At 36.3% G+C, this 26,426-nt stretch overlaps 5 protein-coding genes and 2 long non-coding RNA genes across 10 annotated transcripts in view; 5 read left to right on the plus strand and 2 right to left on the minus strand.

Annotated features, from left to right (window-relative positions):
* Positions 1-1,140: 1,140 nt before the first annotated feature.
* On the plus strand, positions 1,141-7,474 carry LOC100180449. The gene is made up of 8 exons (XM_002131215.4): positions 1,141-1,731; positions 2,128-2,309; positions 2,843-3,495; positions 3,783-4,033; positions 5,785-5,921; positions 6,284-6,547; positions 6,810-6,896; positions 7,060-7,474. Exons 1-8 carry the CDS (start codon positions 1,281-1,283, stop codon positions 7,189-7,191), a joined length of 2,157 nt encoding a protein of 718 aa, XP_002131251.1. The 5' UTR covers positions 1,141-1,280; the 3' UTR covers positions 7,192-7,474.
* Positions 7,475-7,615: 141 nt separating this feature from the next.
* On the plus strand, positions 7,616-9,814 carry LOC113474569. The gene is made up of 4 exons (XR_003396256.1): positions 7,616-8,857; positions 8,924-8,982; positions 9,041-9,111; positions 9,186-9,814. It is a non-coding gene; the product is annotated as an uncharacterized LOC113474569 (long non-coding RNA).
* A 757-nt stretch (positions 9,815-10,571) lies between these two features.
* Positions 10,572-14,428, plus strand: LOC100182794 (protein unc-93 homolog A). The gene is made up of 9 exons (XM_026836173.1): positions 10,572-10,715; positions 10,867-11,315; positions 11,525-11,674; positions 12,076-12,257; positions 12,430-12,729; positions 12,898-13,065; positions 13,294-13,528; positions 13,723-13,890; positions 13,956-14,428. Exons 2-9 carry the CDS (start codon positions 11,174-11,176, stop codon positions 14,012-14,014), a joined length of 1,404 nt encoding a protein of 467 aa, XP_026691974.1. The 5' UTR covers positions 10,572-10,715; positions 10,867-11,173; the 3' UTR covers positions 14,015-14,428.
* A 480-nt stretch (positions 14,429-14,908) lies between these two features.
* Positions 14,909-16,878, minus strand: LOC100185161 (28S ribosomal protein S29, mitochondrial-like). The gene has a single exon (XM_009861281.3). It carries the CDS (start codon positions 16,268-16,270, stop codon positions 14,981-14,983), a length of 1,290 nt encoding a protein of 429 aa, XP_009859583.1. The 5' UTR covers positions 16,271-16,878; the 3' UTR covers positions 14,909-14,980.
* A 500-nt stretch (positions 16,879-17,378) lies between these two features.
* On the plus strand, positions 17,379-19,533 carry LOC113474568. Of its 2 annotated transcripts, none has more exons than XR_003396255.1 (2): positions 17,379-17,539; positions 18,947-19,533. It is a non-coding gene; the product is annotated as an uncharacterized LOC113474568 (long non-coding RNA). The 2 variants fall into 2 exon arrangements; XR_003396254.1 differs by lacking the exon at positions 17,379-17,539 and adding an exon at positions 18,754-18,844.
* On the minus strand, positions 18,598-21,193 carry LOC100187528 (thyroxine 5'-deiodinase-like). 2 transcript variants are annotated; one of them, XM_018813247.2, is made up of 5 exons: positions 20,378-21,193; positions 20,075-20,150; positions 19,898-20,023; positions 19,468-19,656; positions 18,598-19,098 (listed from the first exon to the last, which is right to left on the minus strand). In XM_018813247.2, the coding sequence occupies exons 1-5, from the start codon at positions 20,484-20,486 to the stop codon at positions 18,837-18,839; spliced, it is 762 nt and encodes a 253-aa protein (XP_018668792.1). In that variant the 5' UTR covers positions 20,487-21,193; the 3' UTR covers positions 18,598-18,836. The 2 variants fall into 2 exon arrangements, with proteins under 2 accessions (XP_018668792.1, XP_009859641.2); XM_009861339.3 differs by having other exon boundaries at positions 20,075-20,153.
* Positions 21,194-21,299: 106 nt separating this feature from the next.
* Positions 21,300-26,426, plus strand: part of LOC100177303 (FK506-binding protein 15-like) — a 12,985-nt gene continuing 7,858 nt past the window's right edge. For both annotated transcript variants that reach the window (XM_018813533.2, XM_009861340.3), the window contains exons 1-12: positions 21,300-21,476; positions 21,538-21,662; positions 22,109-22,193; positions 22,290-22,359; positions 22,831-22,905; positions 23,132-23,230; positions 23,403-23,633; positions 24,125-24,268; positions 24,455-24,564; positions 24,815-24,866; positions 24,940-25,065; positions 25,307-25,456. In XM_018813533.2, coding sequence (XP_018669078.1) covers positions 21,412-21,476; positions 21,538-21,662; positions 22,109-22,193; positions 22,290-22,359; positions 22,831-22,905; positions 23,132-23,230; positions 23,403-23,633; positions 24,125-24,268; positions 24,455-24,564; positions 24,815-24,866; positions 24,940-25,065; positions 25,307-25,456 — 1,332 coding nt within the window. In that variant the 5' untranslated portion in view covers positions 21,300-21,411. The remainder of the gene's footprint in view (positions 21,477-21,537; positions 21,663-22,108; positions 22,194-22,289; positions 22,360-22,830; positions 22,906-23,131; positions 23,231-23,402; positions 23,634-24,124; positions 24,269-24,454; positions 24,565-24,814; positions 24,867-24,939; positions 25,066-25,306; positions 25,457-26,426) is intronic.

The raw sequence follows: 26,426 nt of genomic DNA on the forward strand, positions 1-26,426 counted from the left end.
TGCTATTTGAGAGGCGATGACAAGATAGCTNGACTGCAGGGAAATCACAATATTTCTGTTTGTCTTGAGTAGGAGTTTGTATATTATAACGACAGGTACACGGTTTGTAAGAAGCTGTGTAGATGTTCATTAACTGTATTGTGATGTTATTCAGACATATATTCTAAATATTGCGTTAAATTATTTATTTTTTACCATGTAATATTAAAAAAAACAATCACTTTTGGCATAATTTTGCGTATAATCTGTAGATAGACAGTATTTTAACAATATGCAAATTACCGGTTACATTAATTGAAAACCAACTAATCTATCTCTTTAATCCGTGTTTAATTTAAAGTTTTGTTGGTTTGTTTGAAGTTCTGCGTTCTAATTATCGATTTGTTTAATTCGCACTTTCTCGAACTAAATCGGTCTGTTGCGCAACAAAAGGTAATTGTCTCCCTTCGAAACTGCTGGCGACGCTCGCTGCACCTAGACAGCAATAAAGCTTCCGCAGATGCATACACCGCTGGGTTTCTTTCAGCAAAAGCGGGCCCGCCAGTGCAGGCGACATCAGCCGCTTAAAACAATTAAAACGTCGCGCTCAGACAATTAACTGCGGCTCGTAACTCCTCAAAGCGTATCGCATTTGTTCATTCGAATTAGTCGGTTTCTATGAAGCGCTCAAGTGTTATTGTTCATATTCGAATTCGTATGAAATATAGAACAGGTCTCGTTTGTTTACTCTTGCCAGTTTAGTTGCCAGATTTGGCTCATTGCGAGACATCTGTGATGGTTTAGAAGCAAATTTCAGCTGCACAGATAAGCCAGATCATCGATTTAATCTCATGCTGAAGTGTGAAGCGGGTTTTGTAAAGTAGGGTGCGATCATTAATTTGTTTAATGGGTTACCACCGTTTACCTTACTTATTAAGCTGACCAACACTAAGTTGTATGTTGTTCGATCAGTACGTCAGAAGGGATAGACCAAAGTTGTTCTGAAGTATAGGTTCACAGTAATTAAGTTTGTGCACAGATTAACAAGTTTAATACAGTGTCTTGCTGCATAAAAGTCGTGCTCGTGTTGTTGTCAGTTTGTTTAGACGACTCATTTAAATCTCTTATGCGTCATCACGAAATAAATGAACGACCGCTAATTAAACGATATGTCGCCTCGAGCTCGCAAAGCTGTATATTATGCAACTCGGTTAACGACAGCGAAGAGCAATTATTTACTTAGCGTGTTCTATTTTCCAGGGTCCATGTTACAACTTAGTTAGCGGAGATTTTTGAAAAATATGGAGAATTACTATGTACCCAATGCAAGCCGACAATATCTTCGAAATGACGATGCGCTGATTTCTGGTCTCCCAAAACAGTTTGTCAACTCAATGAAAACTTTATTTAATATCTTGGACGACACTGGTGTGGGGTTGGTGCCTCTGACTGAGATTGAACGTCGCTGGAGAGACGACGCTGTCCCAAACTTGCCTGGTGTTCTCGACTGTTTACGTTCCGTGGCCCCGGTCGACGGATTACTTTCGTTTGAAGTTTTTGTTTGGGGTCTGAGAACAGCTCTGTCCCGTGCTCGGAAAAGTCGGGAGAAAAATAAGTTTAAAGATTCCACAAACACCAAACCTACCACGAAACAAGAATCAGAAAATGATATCCTCCCCCCATATTATTACCGTGATATCGGGAAAGGGAAAGTCCCTCGTTACAACAGCAACACAAATTCCGATAACGAAGGTAATTAACTTGACTATGTACCGTGATAGGGTTAATAATTAGGAATGTAATCTATAATGAAATCAATAAAAACCCTTTCGTGTTTATTGGAATCCGATACCGGTTTTATATCGATGCGAGTGCAGCTATTAAAGGCGCACTGCTATTGTATCCTTTTAGCCATTGAAAAACTAGTAATAGACTTTATATAATTTAATTTGGTGTAATGTACGCTTGCCATAATCTAATCTACCATCGATTATGTGCTGGATTTTTACGTTGGTGAATTTATTAAATGCTATCGATCTGCTTAAAATTGCCGGAAATTACGCAACCCCGGTCGCAAGTTTATAATTCCCCCACTAACATGATACTGCATACACATAAACTTTAATGCATCCACTTTAATCCAATCAGGTCTCAGAAGCGGATCTTACGTCACACAGTCGTCGAGATGGATGGAACGAAATGACGTCACTTTTGGTCGATACCCACTCAATGCATATTCAGGGGAAAATAATTTTAATTCACACAATGAAAACAGAACATTTAAATCTGGTCATCGAAGGTCTAACAGTGGACCAATATCAACAGCAAAGGTAAAAAAATGATTTTTAAGTCCAAAAACGATTTTACTCTGGCAGTTTTTTGTTTTGAGACCTTTAAGGGACGACGTTACATCAGCCACACGACGAGACCCCATCAGGGTATATACTATAGCGTTTCTTGTTCAAGGACACATGCGCCCACAATGATAGCAGCGTCACACCTTGAACCCGCGTTCACTTGGTCACAGGCCATCGCTAACTAATTTAGGACGGACTAGATTGCATTTTATGTTTGGTATAAATACAACTGTGTTAATGCGCCTAAACATCTTAATTAGCTTGTTTATTTACGCCAATATAATGGCAAGCCTGATCCAACATATTAGAATTATAACTCAAACGAATGAATGTAACTTATTATCCTCGCGTGGCCGGAAAACGACAGTCGTTATATAACACGGATGTTCAAACATATTTAAAAATATTTAACTTTGTATAGTTTTAATACATATTGTTGTTCTTGTGCATTAGTGATTTTAGATACTTGTTTGTAAAGTGGTCATACAAACATTACTGTTATCCAGGTTCTCCCAAGCCCAAAACGCACACAATGGCCGAACTCGAACCGTGATGAAGTGCGTGTTACAAAGATGGGATACGCCACCAAGTTCGCTGCTGAAACTTCTCATACAGAAGACGAGAAGTTAAAAAACAAACTTCCACACATAAATACCAGTTTGGAGGAAATTAAATCTGATACATCGGCTGATAAATCTTTTCTAAGTCTCAAATCGGACTCTTCAATCTGCAGCCTTGAAATGAAGAAGGGATTGAAATCTGATGACGAGTTTTCTGTGAAGATCACTCAAGACTCCAGCTCCGAGAAATCGTTTCATTGCTCTGAGAAAAGCGAGCTTGATCGTGTAACAGCTAATACTTTGTTTATAAACTCGGACGATAAAAACTCTATGAATAAAATGAAGCCGATTGGTTTGTCGGGTAAATACATCGGAATTACTGGTACCATGCAAAGAGCAAAGTCATCTGCGTGTATAACGAACGGCTACGGAAGTCTCCGAAGACCTACCACGACAGCGCAACCAGGTGGTGTGACGTCAGCATCGGAGAGTTGCTTCCGTGTCGAGACAATTGATCGACGAAAAAGGGAAGGGAGTCGGATGTCAAAGAAGACGAATCCGTTTCCTACACAGAGGCGACAATACGCAAGTGCTGGAGAGTAAGTAGAACGCTTGACTTGCATATATATTACTGTGGGGTAAAATGGAATACCTTAGCATCTAAACCTAATTTGGGCTTATCATGTCCTGAACATTTAACAACGCTACTGTATAGATCACAACATATTACAACTAAAAACAGTTTTCTTCACTGAGTTTTACGTGACATTCCTTTGGGAGTAAAAAAAAAATTTAAAACGTGTCCTGGTTAACGGGCAACATAGATTTAGAACCTATTATGTGTAATGAAAACCGGGTTTATAATGTTATATATGTGTTCTAACAGGAGTGGAGACGAATCTCACATGAGGATCTCGGACATGATTTCCACAATTAACTCGGATCGAAAGAGAGCAGCGAGTGTTATCCCCAATCGGAAGAAGATGCAGGAAGACGATCAAGTTTTAAGAGATGGATCCGGTAGAAGATGTAACAGTGCATCACCCCCTGACAGACCTGCAACGAAAACTGCGAGAAATTCTTCATCAATAAATTCTCCCAAGCAATCCAATGCAGAAGAAAACTCTCCCGAACAAGGTGAATACGAACAAATGCTTACACACACACACAGAGAGAGACACATACGTACATATATATATATATATATATATATATATATAGTAGGATGGGGGAGTAGATAGGTCATGTTTTATTTTGGTAGTAAGCAAAGAATGTTTACAAAATTATATAACAGTAGCCCCGCGGCTCTAAAAGAGGGTTGTTAATTGTTTATTAATACATGATCAGGAAATATGCGACGTGTCAATGGTATACTATTTTACCCCACAGTACTATATACAGTTTGATAACAATTAATCTTTAGTTACTAGACAAGTATCTTGCCCGCTTTAATACTACCACTGTCGGTTCATAAAAACAGACCAAGAGTAATTTGAAAAAGATTGCCCAAGTTATATGTTGCTTCTTTACTAATGAGACGTTAAACTGATTTTATCATCAAGTTCTAATTTACTCCATAACAAACTTTGTTTATAAGAGGCATATCATACAAATGCTTAAATTGCCCATTATTCTTATAATAGTCGCCTAACTGAAAGTTTATTTACGGTTCCCCAGTTTAGTGCGACGCGGCTGATAAAAATCTAGTTTTGCCGGTGTAAGATGACACCTGTATTAATATAAGGCAACTTGCACGTGTGGCCTTATGTGTCGATTCAAGCAACTTTTCTCCTTTAGCATTCTAAGCATACTTGGTATATTACTTTACAATTACATGACGTAATTGTCTAAAATTTAAAAGTACCCAAAAAACAATTTCGCCTCAAAGTACTTGTAAACAAATTGTAATGGTTTCCTTTGCTGGACAGTTAACCTATTTAAAAACACCAAAATCGGTTACATTCATTAATTCAAAACAAGATACTTTTAAACCTATTTTTAGTTCCCGCGTTGTGGCGCATAACAATTTGTAATTACAGATTAGATTTTCTTAACAAAAAGTGTTAATAAGCGACGTGCGGTATTTTTAAATAACCCGTAGAATTTAAACAGTTATTATTAAAAAACGATTTTGAATGTAAATTGAACAATAAATTCAGACCCGAATTGCCTGCGTATCTTATTTCATTGAAACTTGATCGTAACGCTGTCCCATTAACCGTAAACAACTCGTGACGTTTGAATGAAGTCTGTGAAGCATGATTGTGATGCAATATGTTAGGTCACCTGCGTTCGTTGGTTTCCTGACTTGTAACGAAAAAGGGACGATTTACAATTTATTTTTGCATGTTTCCTTCAATTAATTTTGTATAGTAAGTTAGGATAAGATGGAACATATTTTCATATCTTTTCCCATTTGGCAGTAAACAAAGAATAATTAGAAAATTATATAACCATAGCCTACGACTCTAAAAAATCCTTTCATTGTTTAAAACACGTATTACAAAACACCCCACGGTACTTTATATACCTGGTGGTCAACAAACGTTTAGCGTTGAAGTTTGCGCTTAAAACATTTGGCGCGACCGGTACAGTGACCCGGTTAAGCCGATAACCCTTGGACCAAAACCTTCAGTTAATCGGTAAACGGCAACGGATCTTCGAAGCGCTGCTGTAAACGAACGGCGATTAATAACGACTAAAATCGATTGATACGGCACTCGAGTGCTATGTTTGTGTTCAAATCAAATTTGCTCTTTTATCGCGGCTGACTTGAATGGATGATCGTTGGATTACACAACAGTGAAGGAGAATATTGTTATCCTCTGTTTATTATGGGAATCACAGTTCGCTAAACTTTCATGGTAATACCTTGTTCGTCTTTTCAGATGCCGCTGAAAATGTACAGAAGGATTCAGCAGGCGTAACATCGGTTGGTGTGTATGCAACAGTTGGACGACGCAGAGGTTCGAAAAAGAGAGAAGCAAGGCGACATACAGTGGCAAATGGAATTGATTATAACGTGGTAAGCTTTTAAAGCTGTTAACCTGTGTATACTCTTGTATAGATACTATGCTGGGATAATGCATTGTGGTAACGTGTATAAATTGTTGGTCATACATCCATCGCTGCTGTGACACAGTGGTTAGCGACTCTAGGCAACGGTTTGGGTTCGAGGCTCAACGTTGCTACCAATGTTGTCATTAACACCCTAAACTAAAGTTAAATGAAAAAAAAACGACATAAAAATATCACTCACTAAGTTACATAATAGGTGGTATACTTAGTGTTTCTCTTTACAATAATAACTCTAATGCAATCAAAACAAAAAAACACGTCAAATAAAAAACTGCTTAAATTAATTAATTTCCGTTTAACCATTTAAAGCTCAAACTGATCCAACAACTTGAACAAGAGAAGGACGTTTTGCTTCAAGGATTGGATGCTTTGGAAAGGGGACGAGATTGGTTTCAAGAAAGAATTTCTGACGTTCAAGAAAAACAACGTTTGTTATCAAACAACGGGATGAAACCGACACGTGACGTCACAGAGAATGACGCAACTGTGACGCAATCACGCATCGATAATCTGCTGACTAAAGTATCCGAGATGTCGAAACTTGTACAAGCGATGAATGAAACGGATAGCGTGGTAATTAATTTATTAATTATATTGCTGTGAAGCAAGATGGTATCCCGTTAGCACATAATATCTCATATTTCCTGAGTGTGTGTTTAGCAATTAACAACGCTCTTTAAATATGTTAGGTTACGGTATTACAATTCTGTAAATGCACAAGTAGGACTTTCTGTAAATGCACAAGTAAGAAAAGAGAATGAAAACCTGTTCTATCTTGCCCCACTTATACTCTTTACTGTGTTTGGTAATATCAATAATTGGATTTCTATTTCAGCCTCTCGACGCTGGGGAATCTCCCGATTCAACCAAGAACGCACGGGTTATTACAGCTTTGAGGGAACAGAATCATGTTCTTACTCGGGTATGTTTTCTATTCTGTTATTAACGACTGACTTAGTCTACCACGTAAAAACGCACCAGCGAAAATGGGATGTATGCCATAGCTGGCCTATTACTACGTTATAATACATTGGTATTTAACGCTGTTATCTCCTTTTCACTAATTACAAATGCCCTGTTTATAGGACGTCACGAAAAAATCCGACAAAATCTCTCAACTTGAGCACGAGAAGTCTGTGTTAGTGCAACAGTTGTTTCAAGCTAAGGCTGAAGCTCAGTGTGTGGACGGACAAGTCAATACTTCCATATTTATTTGAAGCAAACGCTTGCACCTTATTCTCGTTATGCCATTCTTCTTTACACTAATTTCATTTTCATTGTTCAAATTAATATTCGTCCTTTTGTGTGTGATAAACAGTAATATAATGATAATATATGCGTGTAATAATCACTTCGAGAAATATGACAGAATTTCTCAGTCCTTTTCTTTGGTGTAACAACATATATAATAAATCTAGATTATGCACTTTGTGGTTTATACTAATAGTAAGCACAGTTTTTATTACATGTTCGTGTTAATAAATATTCTAAAACTTAAAACAATTGTGGTTCCCATTAACGAATATATAGTAGGGTGGGGTAAGATGGGACATATTTTTATTCCACTTTCTCGTTCTATTTTGTTGTAATGTAAACGAAGAACATTTAAAGAATTATAAAACCGTATCCTCATGACTCCCATAGATCGTTGTTAATTGTTTAAAACATTATCAGGATATTTGGACATAATGTGCTAGAGGTGTCTCATCTAACCCCACTCTACTATAGGGATATAACATTGATTACTATAGGGATATAACAAAAGAAGGACGACAGAAAAACTATGAAATATACAACAATTTTTCACAAGATAAAATAAGAAACGTCAAATCACACGTTTATTTATCATAGCTCAGGATTTGTTTTAATACCTTACTGATATCTCACAAAACCTTTGTAGCAAAAAATTGCCAATTTTATATAAATAGTATGAATCTGGTTTGCATTTATACTTGAAGGTTAGTTAAAAATATTAGACAAAATAATTACATTTATTTGAAATAAGGACAAACCTTAGAAATAGGGGTCAGTATGGTAGCGTTGAATATATACAATGTTAAAGCTAAATTCGCGTTTGAACGATAAACTAGAACCGCGAATCATTGTGAACTTAGTTTGTTACGTCACATTTAGCCCGCCTTTTAAACCGTGATGCTGATTGGTCAGGTTAATTGCTCATGCGACCGACGTCTCGCATCAGCTGATTACTTCGCGCATAAAACGCCTCTTATGCAAAGCGAGTTATAACCACGTTTCAGTTTAGATGAAGTTGGTTTCACATGAGGTTAGTAGTTGGAAGGTTTAAAGAAGTTTTATTGCAAAGACTTTGGTTAAGTACTATTTCACTACATTATGTTATACAGTATTATTTTGGCCCACATTTTATTCAATACTATTTTGCTACAAGTTCTGTGCCTTGTTTTTGTTACTTTATTATAGTTCAGGTTTAAATTACTCTTTATCACATTCTATTTCCGGTATCGCGACCTTTCTTTCTTACGTCAATCGCGATGTCACATCACGTATTATCTCGGTTCACAATCGCTGCGTTCTGTTACGTCACAAATCCACACAAGTTTGCTTATTTCGTTCGCGTCGGTATTACGTCAATGATTTCGTTACGTCATAGCTGACACACAACAAGTAGCTGTTGTACGCGTACGTTTCGCGCTTTTGTCATTGGGCCCCATGCGCGTTTTACGTCGACGCAGGGCACATGACTTGTATAATCTAAGTATATTTGCGCTGTGGACGCGTAACAAAAGATCAAAGAATTGGTAAAGTATAAATTACAATTGGCAATATTACGTACATGACCTATTTTTTAGAAACATCTTTGATGTGACGTCACGAAGCGGTGATGATGCAACAAAAACCCACTTCGTAAGTTAATTGTTTCGTCACAAACTTATTTTGTTTTAATTTGAGTTTTAACGTTAAACTTTGCAGAACGTGGTATGTGACGTCACACAGGATCAATCGGACCACGGCGCGAAAATGAAATAAAGGTAAATATGACGTAAGTGAATTTTCCACCTGTTACCATTATATATAACTGTAACGCAGCTATCCTACCTTTGCACACGAAGGACAAAGACGAAGACGCCAATAAAGGATACACGGTTTGACATTTTTAGGTACGAGTTGTGTGTTGCATCTGTTTGTCTGCTGCGCTGCTGTAATCTACTGAATATTTTTGTTGCCTTTTTAGTCAGTCACTACTTAAGTGCATTTTGCACATCACTGAAATATATACAATGAAACCATGGCGAACATCTTGCTGGATCAGATTTTGTTGTCGTACACTCTATATGGTGTGTTTCTTCTACAAAGATCAAAATCTGTTAGTGCTGATTTTGTATATTTTCCCGATCATTTGGTGAGTACGCTCTATGTTAGTACACAAACACTCGGGTAATATTAACACACAGTATAATGCGCATAAATTTGATAGTAATCCGTTTAATAATCTGTAACGTAAACTTCTCCACGTGACTAACTTTATAACAAAACGTCATGTAGCGTGATTGGGAAGATGGCCACGTCACAATTACGCTGCTGCGTCGATACAGTGGATCAGAGTATTGCCCTGCTGACCCTGCGTTCGTTGTGGTTACGTCAGTTTCTATTGAGCTACGTCACGGTCAAGTTATTGTGTGGACGTCGTCGCCAGTGATGCTACGCTTAATTTTTTAGGTTACTGCCGGCACAGTGATGCTACGCTCGGTTTTATGTCACTGTCAATGCGGCTCGTAATCACCTAACGCAAGAACAAGAGTATCGCGGTATACCAATATGGCGAGTTACCTTTTAATTAGGAAATGCAATAGCTGTTTTTGGCTACATTCATGCAATATGGTGCACACTGCGGATGAAAATTCTTCAGGATTTAAACTATATTTTCTTTGAACATGTTTCAATGATTATGCTGTTTGCTTTAGTTTTTTGAGTGCGTCCCTTTTTGTATACATGGGCTGTTGTGTTCGTTGCAAATTTGCACATTGTCTCTCGTCCGCACTCGCCGCGCTATTTCTGTCTTTTTGTCGGCGCATTCCTTGCTTTGCACATCCGGCAAAGGGTTTCTCACCAAAGTAGAAACTCACCACCAAAAGCTGGGAGCTTGTCGTGCCGTGGTGGCTTTCCACCAACGCCAGCCACATAAACTATGAAGGCATTTTAATGTTGTTTCTATTTTTCCGAAGCTTCAAGAAAATCACGTTTAGGTGGAATTACTTCGTATTGTTGCAAAATAAAGTATCAAAAGAACTCAATTTCTTATTTATGTGTTAGTGGTGTGAAGTCAGAATCTTGTTTTGTCATGGTAGATTAACGCTAAACTCCATACGTCACTTTATAGAATGACGTCGTTATGTCTTCGCCCGCATTTGGGACAATCGTAAGGGTCAGTTTACAAACTCCCTGCTTCATTAACCATCTGTTGTGTAAATATAAGTCGCACGTGTGCGGCAGGTGGATCCATTTTGTTATTCTTTAAAAGTTGATTTGTTTAATTTAATGAAACTTTGTTGTTTGAGATCAGATTTAAGCATCTCTATCCACATACAGGTTTTGATTTTTCGTCTTCTGGCCTTTAAGATATCGGACGGTCATTCGGCGTTCTATCCCTTAAGCATATATACAACAATTGCGTCGTTCAACGTCTTATATGGGTCGTCCTAATCAAGGGATTGACACTCAAGTGTGCAAAATGGGACGTCGGTACACAAATATGCCACAAGAGGTATTTTAGAAAACTAGTGTAATGTGGCTGGCACAAAGAGTTTATATTTTATTTTTTGTTGTATTACTATTAAGCTTAATCGGGTATTCGACGTTCGACTAATTTTAACTAGAATGTCTAGCTTATACGGATAACTATATTACCATTACAGTATAATCGGGACGGCAATTTCCGATCCCGTGGAACGAAGTCCATTTTAGAAGATGGTATATAGGAATTTATACAGCGGAATTCTATATAGTGGGTGGCATAAGGAATATATACAGCGGAATTCTATATAGTGGGTGGCATAAGGAATATATATACAGCGGAAGTCTACTGAGTGGTATATAGGAATGTTCTTTGTTTACTACCAAATAGGACGAGAAAATAGAATAAAATAAAAAGTGCCCCATTTCACCCTACAAGATTTCTGCGTGTCGTTAGTTTAATTTCTTTTAAATAAAGTATAGTATAGAATGGAAGACGGTACAGAATATACTAGTGAAAAACATGTTATTCGTGCGTTTATTCCGTTTCTGGTTTCAATTGCGTTGGTATTTTCGGGCTTCGGTGTTCTTCTAGATCTCCAAACAAGTATACACATCAAAAATGGCGTTGGTAAGAACAAATTTAAACTGAATTAGTTATTGTGAATAACCTAAATAAAAGTGCGAACGTTTAACTGTTATCGTGTCTTTAACTGTTACGCTGTTTTGTTGCTATATATATATTTCTTTGTTTTCCTGAAATTTATTTTTAGGCATTTTTCTAAAATGCGTTACCGTAATCAAATATTGAAATAATAAATTAAACACCATAATACAAAGGTGCAACGGCAACATGCGCGAGTTATATCGCATCTGCAATCTTTGGTGTCACATTTACGCCAATAATTTTACGAAAATTCGAAAAGAAGTACCTCATGCAAATCACCGCTTCTACATGTCTTATCTACATTGCTGCTAATTATTATCCAGGTAAGAAACCGAAATATCACCATCACTAAATGGTTGTGTCTGATTTATGCTATACCGTAGCAATAACAGATGTTATATAGGATGAATGTTATATTTTACACATTTCGTGCCCACCTACACGGTTTACCACATACTTTGATATTTTGTTTCACTATATGTTGGTTGACAATTTCGCCAACCCATAAGAGTCCACTAAGTCGCCGTTACGTATCTTACCTAAAGACACATAAAGTGGTAGCAGTAATGAGCCTCGAAACAGCATATACCCTCTTATGGGTAGAGGCAGGCGCTAATCACTGTGTCACATCATCGGACACATTAATTCAAATGCATATCTTTGTGCACAACATTACGTTAAAACACTCTACCTAAAAACCTTTCTTCTTCTTGTAAATTTTCAGTTTCATCCGTGTTGATACCTGCTGGTGTAATAGTCGGCTTTGGTGAGGCGCTTATGTGGCCAGTGATGTCACTTTACGTCACATATTTTGCAACAAAATTCGCTCAGTTCGGCGCCAAGAACACCTCTGACGTCATCACTGAATTTACTGGATATTTTTTCTGCAGCTATCAATTAAGCCAAGTCAGTTGAATAGTATTTATCGCTAAAATTTACCTAAACACTTCTTGTGGTATTGTTATGGCAAAATATCCCATGTTTGCTAATGGTTTTTAACAATATAACTTTCTTTTAAAGACCTGAGGCTACGGTTATATAACTCTCACTATTCTTGCTTACGAAACTGTTTCAACAGACGTTTGGAAATCTTGTTAGCTACGCGATCCTATATGCTGGAAAAACAATCACGGATACCGGGGGGAATGCTTTTAACAAAAGCGCTGTAGTTGATCTTTCCATTTGTGGAGTGAATGACTGTCAGTACAAGAACGTTACAAATGCGAACATGAAACAATATGTTCCACATTCAAAGATCGTACTTTACATCATGTTTGCAGTTATGGGTTTCTTTGTACTTTCTGCCATTGCAATTATAACAATCTTTCTCAATAAAATAAATTCCTCGCTGCAAGCTCAGAATGAAATAAAAGACCAGGTAAATATAATCTTTCAAGTCATTTTACAAAAACTAATTTGAATAAATGTAACTTACTTTATTATCGCGTGGCGGGAAAATGACACTCATAAGAACACGGGTGTTTTGTTTCATACACCTCGTGCTAACCAGTTACCTCTGTATTTTAACTTTGAATTATATACACAGGGCTCTCTACAGTTTATGGGAGCAACAATGGCGGCAATGTTGAAGCATATGGTTAATCCAAAGCAACTTTTAATAACTCCGTTTGCTCTGTATAGTGGTCTCTACATGGCGTTTAAGTTTTCTGAGCTTCCCAGAGCTTATTCCTCATGTATGCTTGGAGTAACACAGGTAAGTATTGATATATGAAATGCAAACCACAATATAAAATAAGGTAGGATATAAGATGGGACGTTTTTTAATCTCCTTTCTCATACCATTTGGTGGTAGACAAAGATATTTACATATACCGTATTCCCACGATACTAGATAGATTTCATAATTGTTCAAAATAATATCAAGAAATCTGAAAATTTTGCTTACAGTATCAAATCTTACCCCACGTTACTATATTTTTAGGTTGGATTGTGCATTGCCATTTCCGATACATCCAACGCTCTTGTGTCTTATTTCTCGTGCAAATTAATCAGCAGAATAGGTCGCGTTGGACCAATAGTCGTCGTATTTTTGCTCGACTTTGGAAACTACATGTTTCTACTTAATTGGGTGCCTACGTCATCGAACAAGTGGCTTGTCTACGTCATATTTGCGATATTTGGTTGTATAGACGGCGTGTGGAATCCACAAATAAATGGTGGGTGAAAATAGACACAATTATGTTAGTATGTTGTACTATTTTCACTAACTATAGTACTTTAGATGTTGGATAAAATGGGATATACCTTTAACACATCATATCGTGTTTTAACGCTCTTGTATTGCAAAAATGTACCATCTTACCCCATCCTCCTGTGTGAATTATTAACATATTTATTTTATTTTATTTAGATATTCATGGTTCCCATTTTCCCGAAAACAAAGAAACTGCCTTTATGGTTTGGAATTTCTGGATTTTGGTTGGTTTTGCCATACAGTTTGGTTGGAGCACTAGTTTATGTGTGTACCTCAAAATTTACGTACAGATCGGACTATTGTGTTTTTCTGTGGTTTGCTATGGTAAGTTATATGCTACATTGTTATAGCCAATATGCAGAACAAAAACTGTAAAATTTATTTTACAGGCATCGCGGAATACCGTTTTGTAAAAGAAAAGAAAAATGCATACGAACCTATTAAATGAGCTATTTAAGCGGTGAAGGAAAACATTTTTTTAAGTGAAATGATGAGAGAATTGTGTATATGCTTGTATGCGTAGTCGTCAGATAACATGAGCTATTTTTAGTTACAGGTTACCGATTATTTTAATACTTTAAATCTGTTTCGTTCACATGAAATATTACGTGTGGACTACCATGTGTGTTTTGGCCGTTCGAATTTTCGGGGTGTTTGTATAATTATTGTGTTGCGATGGTCACTTGTATTACCAAAGGTCCAGTGTGCTAAGTTTGTTTTGCCAACTGTTAGTTTTCTCCTTTTTACTGTACGGCTGTTTTTATTGAGTAATTTTAGTGCAGAGTTCGTGAACTAATTTGGTACAATTCAAATTAGAGCATTGTATTTTGGTATTACAAAAGTAAGGCTGTAAGAACGTTAAGGCAGGTAGTGGGGAAATTCTGTTGGAAAATCCAAGTGTTTAATAAGGTAAGAAGACAACGACAAGTTGCTATTTTGTAACGTGTGAAAGAAGTCGCCAATTGGCGACCATCGCACTTTTTATTTTGAGAGATATCATATTTTTAATTCATATATACTTATAATTTGTTCCAGCCTATTAAATTCGAGGTAGTCCAAGCGGCACTAGTGAAGAATCTTCCGGTACATAGCAGAATAGGCTGGTGGAAAGTGTTAGTGGTTAGGTGTTGATGGTTAGGGGTTAGCAAATAGGGTGGGGGGGGGACTTTTCACTAGCACTGTCCAATTTTTTGTTTTTGTTTAAGTCAGTTAAGTGAGGAAACAAAGAAAATAATATTGGCAATTAAGACCCTAGTAATAATTTTAAAAGGTAATTTTTACCTTTTTAAAAAGTACCCAAAACCTACTGTCTTTGACACTTTGACAGTAATTGGAAGTCAGGTAATGTAGTAAACGTTTTATTTAAAGCTTCATATTACAAAAGGCATTTAATGACAGCATTACTTTTATTAGTTTAATATAAATGGCCACAATAAACACAGATATCAGTTGGAGAATTTCCACAAATTTGAAGAATTTCCGCTTCTCCTGCTTCGGTTGTGCTTCTACCTACCAACCATTTCCTATCCTGGTAATAAGCAAGGTGTGATATAGCTTCCTTATCAGTATAGTGGGGAACATGTATTGGAATATGTGGATCCAAAATGTCAAAGCCTTCTTGGCCGAGAATGTCGTATGGATGTTCACTCGAAACTTTTGCGATACGTTTTGTTTGACTTGGTATACCAGATGTGTTTAATCCAACAATTACGGCACCATTTTTCCATTTGTTACTCAGGATTTTCTTGAAATTATGAACGAGAGCAAGTTCATTGGGCTCTAAATAAACTCCAGGCTCGATTTTTAAAGTTGAGATACCGAAAAAAGAGTTAGCACAGTCTACTGCAGCTAATGTTCTTGGAAAATCAGGTGAATCCTGATTTATAATCTCACGTAGTATACAGCCAGCAACATCTGTTGCAATTCTAACACGAGCAATGCCAAGATCCACTAAGGTGGAAAATGAAACACCAGATTTTGTCTTTTCATGTTTCGACCACGTATACTCTCGTGTTGTAAACACATTTTCCAATAAATCTGAATTTATTTGCCGAAAGTTTTCTAACCAACGTGCTGCTATTTCAGGATGGTCAACTCTATCCTTGTTCCAGAGTGACCTTACTATCTCTTCCCTCTGATGAACAATGTATGTGTTTTTATACTGAATCCAGGTCCACGGGTTGAAAACAGGAACAATAAGCCACCCTTGTTTCTTACAATAATCCACGGCGTACATCATAGTCATAGTTTTTCCACAACCAGCAGGTCCATACATCAAATATCTGTTGACAGCTGTTGAATAATTCGCATGTTTCAGGTAGTTAACCAATTCCAAGCCAGGTTTACGGATCATAATACACAGTTTGTCAACCGCACTTGCTTCTGTTAAAAACTTTTTCCTAAACCCCTTGTCATATTTAAGAACAAGAGATGACTGATCTTCTTTTGGAATCTCATGCATTAAACCAATATCTTTTAATGTGTGATTTCCAGGGTCTCTTTCATTGCAGTATATCTTCTTTATCGAGCTAGCTAAACCAGGACTTGAGTCAGAATTTGTTCTTAAATTTATCTTTGATTGTTTCCTCACTTGAATTACTTCTGGTATATTTGTTCCTTGTAATACAGCACAACTTATATTCTTGATTAACTTTGTGGTAGCTTGATGTCGTATATAGCGTGTACAACATGTATATGGTAACATTTTATATGCTGTACCACAAGCTGTATTGATTTTTGTACAGAAGTCTAAAGGACACTAATGAAACAATGTAAGTAATAAAAATATATGCCATGTGTCCACTGCCCATGTGTGCAAAAAAACGATAAAAAAGGGAAAAACTGCGGCACATTAAGGTGTAAGTATGCGTGAATTTCAAATTAACTAAATCCATAGTTTTATTTTAACTACACATTCTGTAATTTAACTTAATTACTGTTTATTAACCACTTGTTTACCCTGTAGGTACTTTTTAAAAAGGTACCAGATAATCTCATACCGCTGCAGGGCACCGTTGCCTTTTTCTTTTGCGTTTCTCTCGTTTGAAAATTGTTTCATTATGTCGTCAGTTAGGCAACTGTGTGCTCACGAATTAAGAGTCTGACAGTTGCAGGTCGTTTTAATAAAGCAGTCTTACAGCTGCAGGTCGTTTTTATAAAGTAGTCCTACAGTTGCAGGTCTTTTTATAAAGGAGTCCTATAGTTGCAGGTCTTTTTATAAAGGAGTCCTACAGTTACAGTTGCAGGTCGTTTTTATAAAGTAGTCCTACAGTTGCAGGTCTTTTTATAAAGAAGTCTTACAGTTGCAGGTCGTTTTTATAAAGTAGTCCTACAGTTGCAGGTCGTTTTTATAAAGTAGTCCTACAGTTGCAGGTCTTTTTATAAAGTAGTCTTACAGCTGCAGGTCGTTTTTATAAAGTAGTCCTACAGTTGCAGGTCTTTTTATAAAGTAGTCTTACAGTTGCAGGTCGTTTTTATAAAGTAGTCCTACAGTTGCAGGTCGTTTTTATAAAGTAGTCCTACAGTTGCAGGTCGTTTTTATAAAGTAGTCTTACAGCTGCAGGTCGTTTTTATAAAGTAGTCCTACAGTTGCAGGTCGTCTTTATAAAGTAGTCCTACAGTTGTAGGTCGTTTTTATAAAGCAGTCTTACAGTTGCAGGTCGTTTTTATAAAGCAGTCCTACAGTTGCAGGTCGTTTTTATAAAGTAGTCCTACAGTTGCAGGTCGTTTTTATACAGCAATCTTACAGTTGCAGGGGTCGTTTTTATAAAGTAGTCCTACAGTTGCAGGTCATTTTTATAAAGTAGTCTTACAGTCCTACATATTTTGTTTCATCTATGATTTTTGTAACATCAATTCAACTATATATTTGTTTTTGTTGATGTTTAAATTGTCATTACCGTTTCTTTTTGTTATTTTTACAGGAAATTTGTTGCAAATAAATTTGTGCACTCTATTTTCATTATTTAAAAATGTAAGTATAGCAGCGGTATGAGATTATCTGGTACCACAGAAATAAAAAAGAATAGAAGGCGCATCTCCAATGTCGGCAAAGGAGAGAGCATGATACACTGTCTCTCTTTCGCGGGTCGTTCCCGTTTACTATTGTAGTCAATGGAGTCGATGACGTTTTGTGTAGTTTTTCTTCGTTTTTTGACTTAATTTAAAGTTATTGTGTAAAAAAAACTATTTTCTAATATATATATATTTCTAAAAAACCGTTTTTTTGAAATTTTTAATTAATTTTTTTAAATAATTAAATTTCCTAAACAAGTTGTAAACTGTAAGCGTTAACGTACCAAATAACTAAACTAGCCTAACAAACTTGAATAGTTGGTGTAGTTTTTAAAATAAACAGCTAAAACCTTCCAAAAACACTATGCGCCTATCTTTTACAATGGAGACGAAGGGAAATGGGGACGGAGTTGGCGGTCACGTGAATAGAAAAAAGAATATATCACGGTTTTGGAAAGTTGCGCGTTCTACTCTTTTTTATTTCTGTGTCTGGTACCTTTTAAAAACGCAAAAAAATAAATGTGGTCGAATGCGCACGGGGGCGTGATGAGTCAAACCACAGCCAAAAATGGGGACGCATTAAAAAATAAACTTTGGTTTAAAATTAGAGTAACCTCTAATACCACCAACCATTAAGCGACGAAAATTCGGTAGTTACTAAACTGACAGCCATACAGTAGGAACGGAGAAAAACAAAGTCCCGCAAAGAAAGATATATGACGTATATGGTACTGTGGGGTGAGATAGGATGCCCTCATACCCGAAATTCCGTATTTCCTAATCGTGTTCAAAACAATTACCAACGTTTTGTAGGGTCGTAAGGATGCGATTGTTTAAACTGTAAATATTCCTTGTTTAGTATTAAATGGGTCGAAATATGAGAACGAAAGTTTAATTGTCCCGTTTTACCCGACCCTACCATACGTTGAGGTGTATAGTAGGGTGAGAGGAGATGGGACACCCGCAGTACTATACTTTATACCGTTTTATTTTTCTTGATACGTAAAAATCAACAACCGAGTCACCAATCATTTATTTGTATTTTACAACATTTATTCATTCGTTCACAAACTTGTTATGAAGGCTGGCTGCAATTCGCGAAGAAAATCAAAAACACTTCAGGAAACTTTCAAAGCATTTCGTCATATATGCGAATATAAACTTTACCTTTCAAAGCAATTACATTAGAATAAGAACAAAGGAAATGTTGTTTTACAATTACAGTTTGTCATTTGGAACAATAACCGCCTAAATAACTAATAAGGTAAATTAAGCGCTTCGTTTAAACTTTTCTTCATTTCTGTTATATCATACATCATTGGACCAATACCACCAATGTAATGAATCCTTCCGTTTTTAATTATAGCAAGACGTTCCGGCAATCCACCGTAAGCAAAATTGGCTTCGTTTGAAATCGAGTCGACGAACAAAGCACATTCGTTGCAATCAAATTCGGATTTGAAAATGGAAGCAGCGTAGAACCTGTCTTGTAGTGTTTTGTGCGTTTTAAAATTGAACCTGCAAGAACAACAAATTCACAGAGGTTTATTTGTAACCCTTAAGTCTAAACTATGGTATCAGTAAGAGGAAACTGGTTTTCATTCTCTTTAATCGTTTCGTTTGGTGCTATGGTAAACAAAAATATTCAAAGACCGTCGCTAATTCTTATTAAATACACGAATACAAAACATGGGACTATATGCGCTGAAGGTATCTCATCTTACCCCACAATGCGATATCGCTATCACGTTGAGAATTGGGGAAAGAATAGAGTGTGAACACTTTTCAACCACCAGCTTACTTACTAGCCTACAAACCAGCACAAACCAGCATTTATCATATAAAGCATGTATATAGGTGTAGCTAAATTAGAGGTTAAAAATTAACCTGCTTGATTCAAAGCTCCAGCCATCCGCAGCATGTATCTCTTCAATATAAATTGTTATAAAATCAGCTCTGTCTTTAAATTCTTCCACAACTGCAGCAAAATATTTCAGAGCCCCCATAAAAGGGGGTCAGGAGCATGAACCAAAGTTGACCACAAGTGGCCGACCTTGCTTCATAACGTCCAACAACCTGGAGTTACAAATGAAAATTACGTATTTGGTAAAATATTAAACGTAACATCATTCGGGTGTTGATTTTCTAGTTTCGTCCGCGTTTTACCAAGTTCGTAATTATCAATCATCGTCAAACGCCAAAACACTTTAGCAGACAGGTCGCTAAAGCAATAGGCTGAGAGCTACATCTGATATGGGTATTAGCGTAATATAATAAACGGAAATAACTCAGCACACACAAAAGGTGATATATTTACCTGCAAGATTCTTTTGTGTCAAACCGATAAATTCTCGGATTTGGTGCTTTCCCGCCTACAATTGCACTTCGTTTCATGTCGACGACCATGCATTTATAAAAGAATGTCTTCAACGCCGAGAATGAACTGCAGTTTTTTTATTTGCTATTGGATGATTTAATAAAAAATAATTCTTACTTGATTACTTTTTGTTTTCGAAAATCAACGTTCGTTTTCTCGTAAATATCTTTGGTTCTTTTATTCATTGGGGCGACTGCTGAAATTGTCACATTCATTTTTAAGTTTTATATATACTGTTGACATTACATTACGCATCTTCTCTATCGTATCCATATGCACTGCAGGTGTGTAAATCCCAAGTGCACTGACACACATTAGGGCGATGGAAGTTTCATTGATTTATTTTAGTTTATATAATAGCAATAAATCGTAACAACAGTGTCAAACGGACAAAGGGCAAACAAATAAATCACATCTCACGTCTTGTTTTCATCCGGAAGTCATTCCAACTCTCCACAATGGTGTAGAAAATGAAAAACCACAAGTTGTGGAAAAACCGCGCACATCTCCAATCTAGAATACTGGCCATGGGTGCAGTGTAAACTTACACCCTTGTATAACCTATATAGCCTATATCTAAACCAAAAACATGACTGAAAAAACAAACGTTTGCATATTTAATACACATAAACTAAAAAGCCTTTCTGGTAAATAAAAACTCTTTTCATAATTACTACAGTACAATAAATTAACCTCAAACTATGCGTAGACATGCACGATCATCGATAAGACCGGCCTAGCCTGCATGCGATCACATCAAATGTATTTATTCTTCACCCCTACGCAAACATTTATTGCTATAAGCGTACAATTACATCCTTATAGTTTCGAGGTATGTTTGTTGCATGTTCGCTTATTGCGAATGCACATCGTATTAAGGTAGGCTACCCAAAATACCCAAAGCAGCCTGTTAATATGTAACTTTGCGCTTGTTTATCAAATTCGTAGGCCTACAAGAAAGGTCGACGTGTAATTATAGAACACGGCAAACGTTGGTAATGATTAATTTAGAAATTAAAGTTTATCTTGTTTACTTATTGTGTACACTTAATGTATTGGGCTGTGATTTTCATTTAAACTCGTTAAGCTATATAAAGCATTTTGAAAATGATGACGTTAATATAAAGTTCTTAGGTTGTAGAGTTGTCTATCGACAAAAAGTAAATATTCAGCTTTAAGTTAAGTTAAAAGTAAGTTTTATAGTTTAAAAATATATAAAATTAAGCCACGTGAGGATTAATTAAGTCTCGCCGTTATTCATTTGTTAAATCATTTAAAGCAAACTTTTATTTAATTAACATTTTCATAGCTCTGCTCTCTTGTCCACAATACCCGTGACTTTTGTTTATTTTTCCCGGCAAAGCAGTTGCTGTGCATTATACATACGTTATGATCTAGGGCTTTCTAGGCGAAATCATAAACATACGAAATTATTTATCTGTGTAAAAGACAAAATGAGTTATTTTTCGCTTGGTGGTCAAAATGACGATGACGGAGAATTTCTAAATCCAGCGGCTAGGTTCGTATTATGCATTATTGTTTTCTTCGATATTTTTAAATTTCGTTTTGATATTTGACAGTGCGAGCCTAACTGGTGGTTCTAAGCTGTCTTCTCTTTTTGGAATGAATGATCAAATGACAAAAAATCCAAACAGTAATCAATCGCTGACATACACTGCACCTAAACCACCTGGAAAACAACAAGGTTAACCTTTTGCAAATGTTATCTATAGCCTATAATATATTGTCTTTTTCGTACTAAAATTTCTCTCATTTGGTAAGGGGTTACGAGATGATATTTCTTAGTCTCTCATTTTGTGGTTTGATGGTAGGGCAGGATTCTTCACAAATACTAAATTGTTTTATTTATTCAGTACCGGAGCATATATTTTAAAACTTGCACAGTGGGTAACAGTGTAGGAGAGAAGACACTTTGCAGTATTTACAACTTGGTCACTAATTAGTTTACCAAGTTTATTACAAACATTTACCCACAATTCACAAAGTTACTTGCAAAGGGCATGTAATGTATGAAACCTCTGCGTTTGATGTAGAATTACACACCTGTCTTTTTATCCCCTATGCCCAAAGATAGACAAAAGTTTCGAATCTAATAATCTAATAATTACTTTGTTCGATTTCTTTTACTAGAAAAACCTCAGAATAAGAAAAAACAAACCAGTGCTGCTAATACATCAGGTGTCGCATATGCTGTGGCAGTTACTGCTTATAAATAGTAAGTAGTATATATATATATATATATATATATATCTTATTATCATGCAATGGGCAAAATAAATCCATTCAAATTCTTACATTCTTTAAATTTTAGTGTCAACAGCCAACATGTAAAACAAGGAAAACTTGGAGCTGCTATTCTCAAAAATCTTGCTTCAAATGATGTAATAACATTTTTTTATTTATGTTACAGTAGGCCTATCCATTTAGTATTTAACAATATATTAAATAGTTTTACAAAACTTAATGTCTCGCTTGAATTTAATTTTTAATACATAAATATTTCATTTGGTAATAATTTTAAAACCCACACGCCACCCTTTTTCTCTGTACAACTTTAATAGTCACATACAGGCTCGTTGCTGCTACCATTGAAGCCTATGTGTCGCATTACACGATTCCTGTATTGCAGTCGTGACTAATGGGTTGTCTAAATTGTCAGCCATACAAAAAAAACAATCACGCACACAAAGTTACATAAGTGGTAACTTGTAAGCATGCACGAGTGTATGAAACAGAACATCTGTGTTATAACTGCTGTTGTTTTCCTTAACCAAAGATTAAGCAAGTTACATCTATTTATTCAATCTCCCCTAGTAGTTTATTTGAATTTTATCGTACTTTTATCTCTTTAGTTCAAAATTCTAATGTACGTGACAAAGCAACAACCTGTTTGTACTGCACAAATTAATCGCAACTTTAACTTTGTTGTAAGTATTCATGGTGGAGATATAACTCTATATTGTGTAATAAATGTACTGTAGTGAATCTGGCCAAATCTAGTGCTCGTAAAAACCTCTTTGAATAAAAAATTAATGATGAAATTTTAGCCAAAATAGGTATCTTATAGAAAAATTTTGACTTGATTGACTTGAGCATTTAATTCTGTACAGAGTTGTTATAAAGTTACTTTAATTTATTTTCTATGATTACCAGGTTCAAGCGAATAACTATGCAAGTTTCTATGACGATCAACGACAAAGCTGGAACGTTATGTTTGACAGTTCCGAACAAATTGTTGAATTTGCAAAACAGGTTAAGATTCTAGGTTTTGTTTTTTTCTGATACATTATTTTAAATTGACATATTATCTTGTCCATAACATAAGCACGAGTTCGTGGTGTATGAAACAGAACATCTATGTTCTAACAACTGTCATTGACCCACTGCACAAAGATAAACATACAAAAATTATATTTCCCAACAGATTTGCTTGGCAAAATATTTCGGAAACCCTACTCCATGTGATTCAGTTGTTGTTCAAGACATCACCCCACATGACGCTAAGTTAAACCACGTTGAAATGGGTGATTCCCTTGAGGTAAAATACACAAGGTGGTTGGTGAATGAAGACGGCACACTTGGGGCGGTGTTTGATTCAAATGAAGGAAAAGATAAAACTTTTAGATTCAAAACTGACAAAGGAAAAGTAATTCAGGTATTTGAGTGAATTTATAATTCTTTAATCTATTTTTTAGGTTTTGGTTAATTAGTAGCAGTTAGGTTTTACTGGGGCTATGGGTTAAAGAAATAGGTTATAATGTATATATTACTATTATGAGGTATGTTTTGGTAGATTTATGTAATATTTTGGTGAAATTAGCAAAAAAATGTAAACATAGTGTTTTGTTACTTTTGCTATTAGGCATAATGTAAATTAGTCTTTGGCTCCTGTTAGAAAATACTTCTGTTAGAAAAAAGGTTTTTAAATACTGGAGGAGCTGTAATACTGCGTTATTTTGTCGCAGCCTGGCAAGAGTGGCAATGTCTAGTTCTAGGCCATCCATGGCTTCCTAAATTACCAGTACCAGGCAGCGGCTTAGTAACCTGCTACACAACTGTCCCAGCTCGTAGCATGGCAACCTAAATGACTAGCACCAGCCCGCATGGTGGTTGACTAGCCGCAAATTATTGTATTGTTTAATATAGGGTTGGGAGCAAGGAATGATGGGAATGCAGAAAGGAGGAACACGATATCTCATCATTCCACCACACCTTGCGTATGGGGAAAAGAGAGTTGGAAATAAAGTTCCACCTAATTCAACCTTGGCGTTCAAAGTTAATTTGTTGCGGGTAAATATGTCTGACCGCTGCTTTAGTAAGGTTAATAGGTTTATATATTGTGGACATACTGGACATGCAGACATAGTAAACATAGTGAATGTTGTGGACATAGCGAACATAGCGGACATGCCACTAATTCAAGGGACCCTACTTTAACAGTTAAAAATTAATTTAAGTTTAAATCATGAATTCCAGATGAAACAAAGTCGTGATAATTCATCGATGAAAAGTGCCGGGTCTGTTGATTCAGTGCCACAAGAGGTCTCTGCAGAGCAAGCTGTTGAAATTCCAAAGAAAGTCACCCAGTAAGTTAGTTTATTTAGTAACTATTCTATGTGGGTGAAGACCTGAGATTTTGGCCAGATTTGACACTTTACGTCAACACATTTATTCACTAATACACAAAATCTAGCTTAAATCCAAAGTACCCTGACATGCTTTACTGTAGGACCTCACCTATATAAAAAATTAGTTTGATAATTTAATATTCGAAAACAAACTTTCCATGTTGTTGGTGTTAGCAACTTGTATTTAAACCAATATATTTTCCTTCAGTGAAACAACGGTGAAAGAGCGAACTTCTTCACTCAATGATCAACTTTCTCATGTAAGCTTTATCTGTTGCTGTAACTAAAGGCACCTAACTTTCATTTTAAATGGCTTTCATTTTCATTTTAAAGGTGGGAAATGATGATGGTAAATCCAACTTAATGATGAGAATGGCAAAGATGGGACAAGCATTAATTCCCAATCCTACAGCTAACCAAGCTGAAGTTGAATCTCACCCACAGCCTCATGTTGTTAATGTAAGTTACTCCAACCATACGTGTAATGTTCTAATTTTTGATCAATTCTGGAGTGCCATTTCTAAAATGCAGTTACACACATAATTGTCATACATTTCGACATGTACCAATGAAAATTTTAGGGAAAAATAAAATATCGCAAAAATGCAAACTATCGTTTGCAAAGTGTTAAAATGAATGTTATCTTCTTTATTAGCATGTTTTTTTTTAAAAAAACAATTAAATATATACCGTTTAACAGCCTACCCCTCAAAGCACACCTGCCCCTGCCATACATATAAACAATGATATTGAAACGCACCCTCAACTTGTAGTACATCGTGCTTCACCTAAACCAGCCCAACATAATGTAATGCAACCGGTCCAACCACCCTATCAACCCATACAACAGGTCAGTGATTTCATTTTTGTCCAACACTTTCTGTAGGGTCATAGATATATTACATGTATGACAGGTGTACTCATGAGTCATGACATATAAAACAGGCACCCTGATTAGTGTGCCTGCCTATAACCCAGAGGACACAGGTTCAGGGCTTGTTGATGCTACTGTTGGGGGAATATTTGTTTTTTCGTACTTCTGACATATAGCAGTTCACCACATTCATGGACTTTCCATGCAACAATACACCACTGCACTGTTGCCAGCTTTTTTTAGTCAGTCACTACTATGGTGCATTTTACATGTCTATGAAATACAGGATTGTAAAAGTTGTAAATCCGGACGGTGATCGTTTAATTTTATTGAAAATCCGGACGTAATATGTTTTACGTGCGTCTGTCGCCCAAGCTACCAAATCTTGTTATAAAGCGTATTACTGACTATCACCACGACACCACAGTCTTGTACGGGCGCCTGTGCGATAGAAACCGTTGTTAAAGCTGCGATCTAATGTTTTATGTTCGTCGCGTGTTCGTAATAATCAGCTAACGAAGTCGCTCGAGCAACAAACATTGCCGTGCTGCAATTTGATATTTTGCGCTTAATTGTTACGTCACATGTCTTATTGCAACATAACTATTAACTATGACGTTTCATTACGTAACAATCGGGAGGAATGCCCACTGACCAACGAACCACGAGATCGAAACATCGTGTACGAGCGTCACATTTTTACGCTCTGCGCTGGCGTATAGGAAATAAAGGAAGACGTGTGTGGTAGCATACATTCTACACCTAACAAACGAAGCAATCGTTGTGAATTTATTCTCGTGAAAAGTGCCGTAATGAAACTCTGGTTCTCGTGCGGTGCCAAAGAACGATGTTTTTTGGCTTCTGTCCAAGCTCGGCCGGGAAGATACTTTACTTTGTAATATCTTATTACAATTTGCGTTGGTTCCAATTTACTAATAGCGTCGCT

This window comes from Ciona intestinalis, chromosome 9, assembly GCF_000224145.3.
Source record: "Ciona intestinalis chromosome 9, KH, whole genome shotgun sequence".
Classification (NCBI taxonomy): domain Eukaryota; kingdom Metazoa; phylum Chordata; class Ascidiacea; order Phlebobranchia; family Cionidae; genus Ciona; species Ciona intestinalis.

Excerpts from the sequence above, each read along its gene's own strand:
- LOC100180449 (XM_002131215.4), top strand. The coding sequence starts at position 1,281 with ATGGAGAATTACTATGTACCCAATGCAAGCCGACAATATCTTCGAAAT. Across the intron at positions 2,310-2,842 it reads GACCAATATCAACAGCAAAG|GTTCTCCCAAGCCCAAAACG; the intron begins GTAAAAAAATGA and ends ACTGTTATCCAG. Across the intron at positions 6,897-7,059 it reads AGAATCATGTTCTTACTCGG|GACGTCACGAAAAAATCCGA; the intron begins GTATGTTTTCTA and ends CCCTGTTTATAG.
- LOC100182794 (XM_026836173.1), top strand. The coding sequence starts at position 11,174 with ATGGAAGACGGTACAGAATATACTAGTGAAAAACATGTTATTCGTGCG. Across the intron at positions 12,258-12,429 it reads GCAGCTATCAATTAAGCCAA|ACGTTTGGAAATCTTGTTAG; the intron begins GTCAGTTGAATA and ends CTGTTTCAACAG. Across the intron at positions 12,730-12,897 it reads AGAATGAAATAAAAGACCAG|GGCTCTCTACAGTTTATGGG; the intron begins GTAAATATAATC and ends TTATATACACAG.
- LOC100185161 (XM_009861281.3), bottom strand. The coding sequence starts at position 16,270 with ATGTTACCATATACATGTTGTACACGCTATATACGACATCAAGCTACC.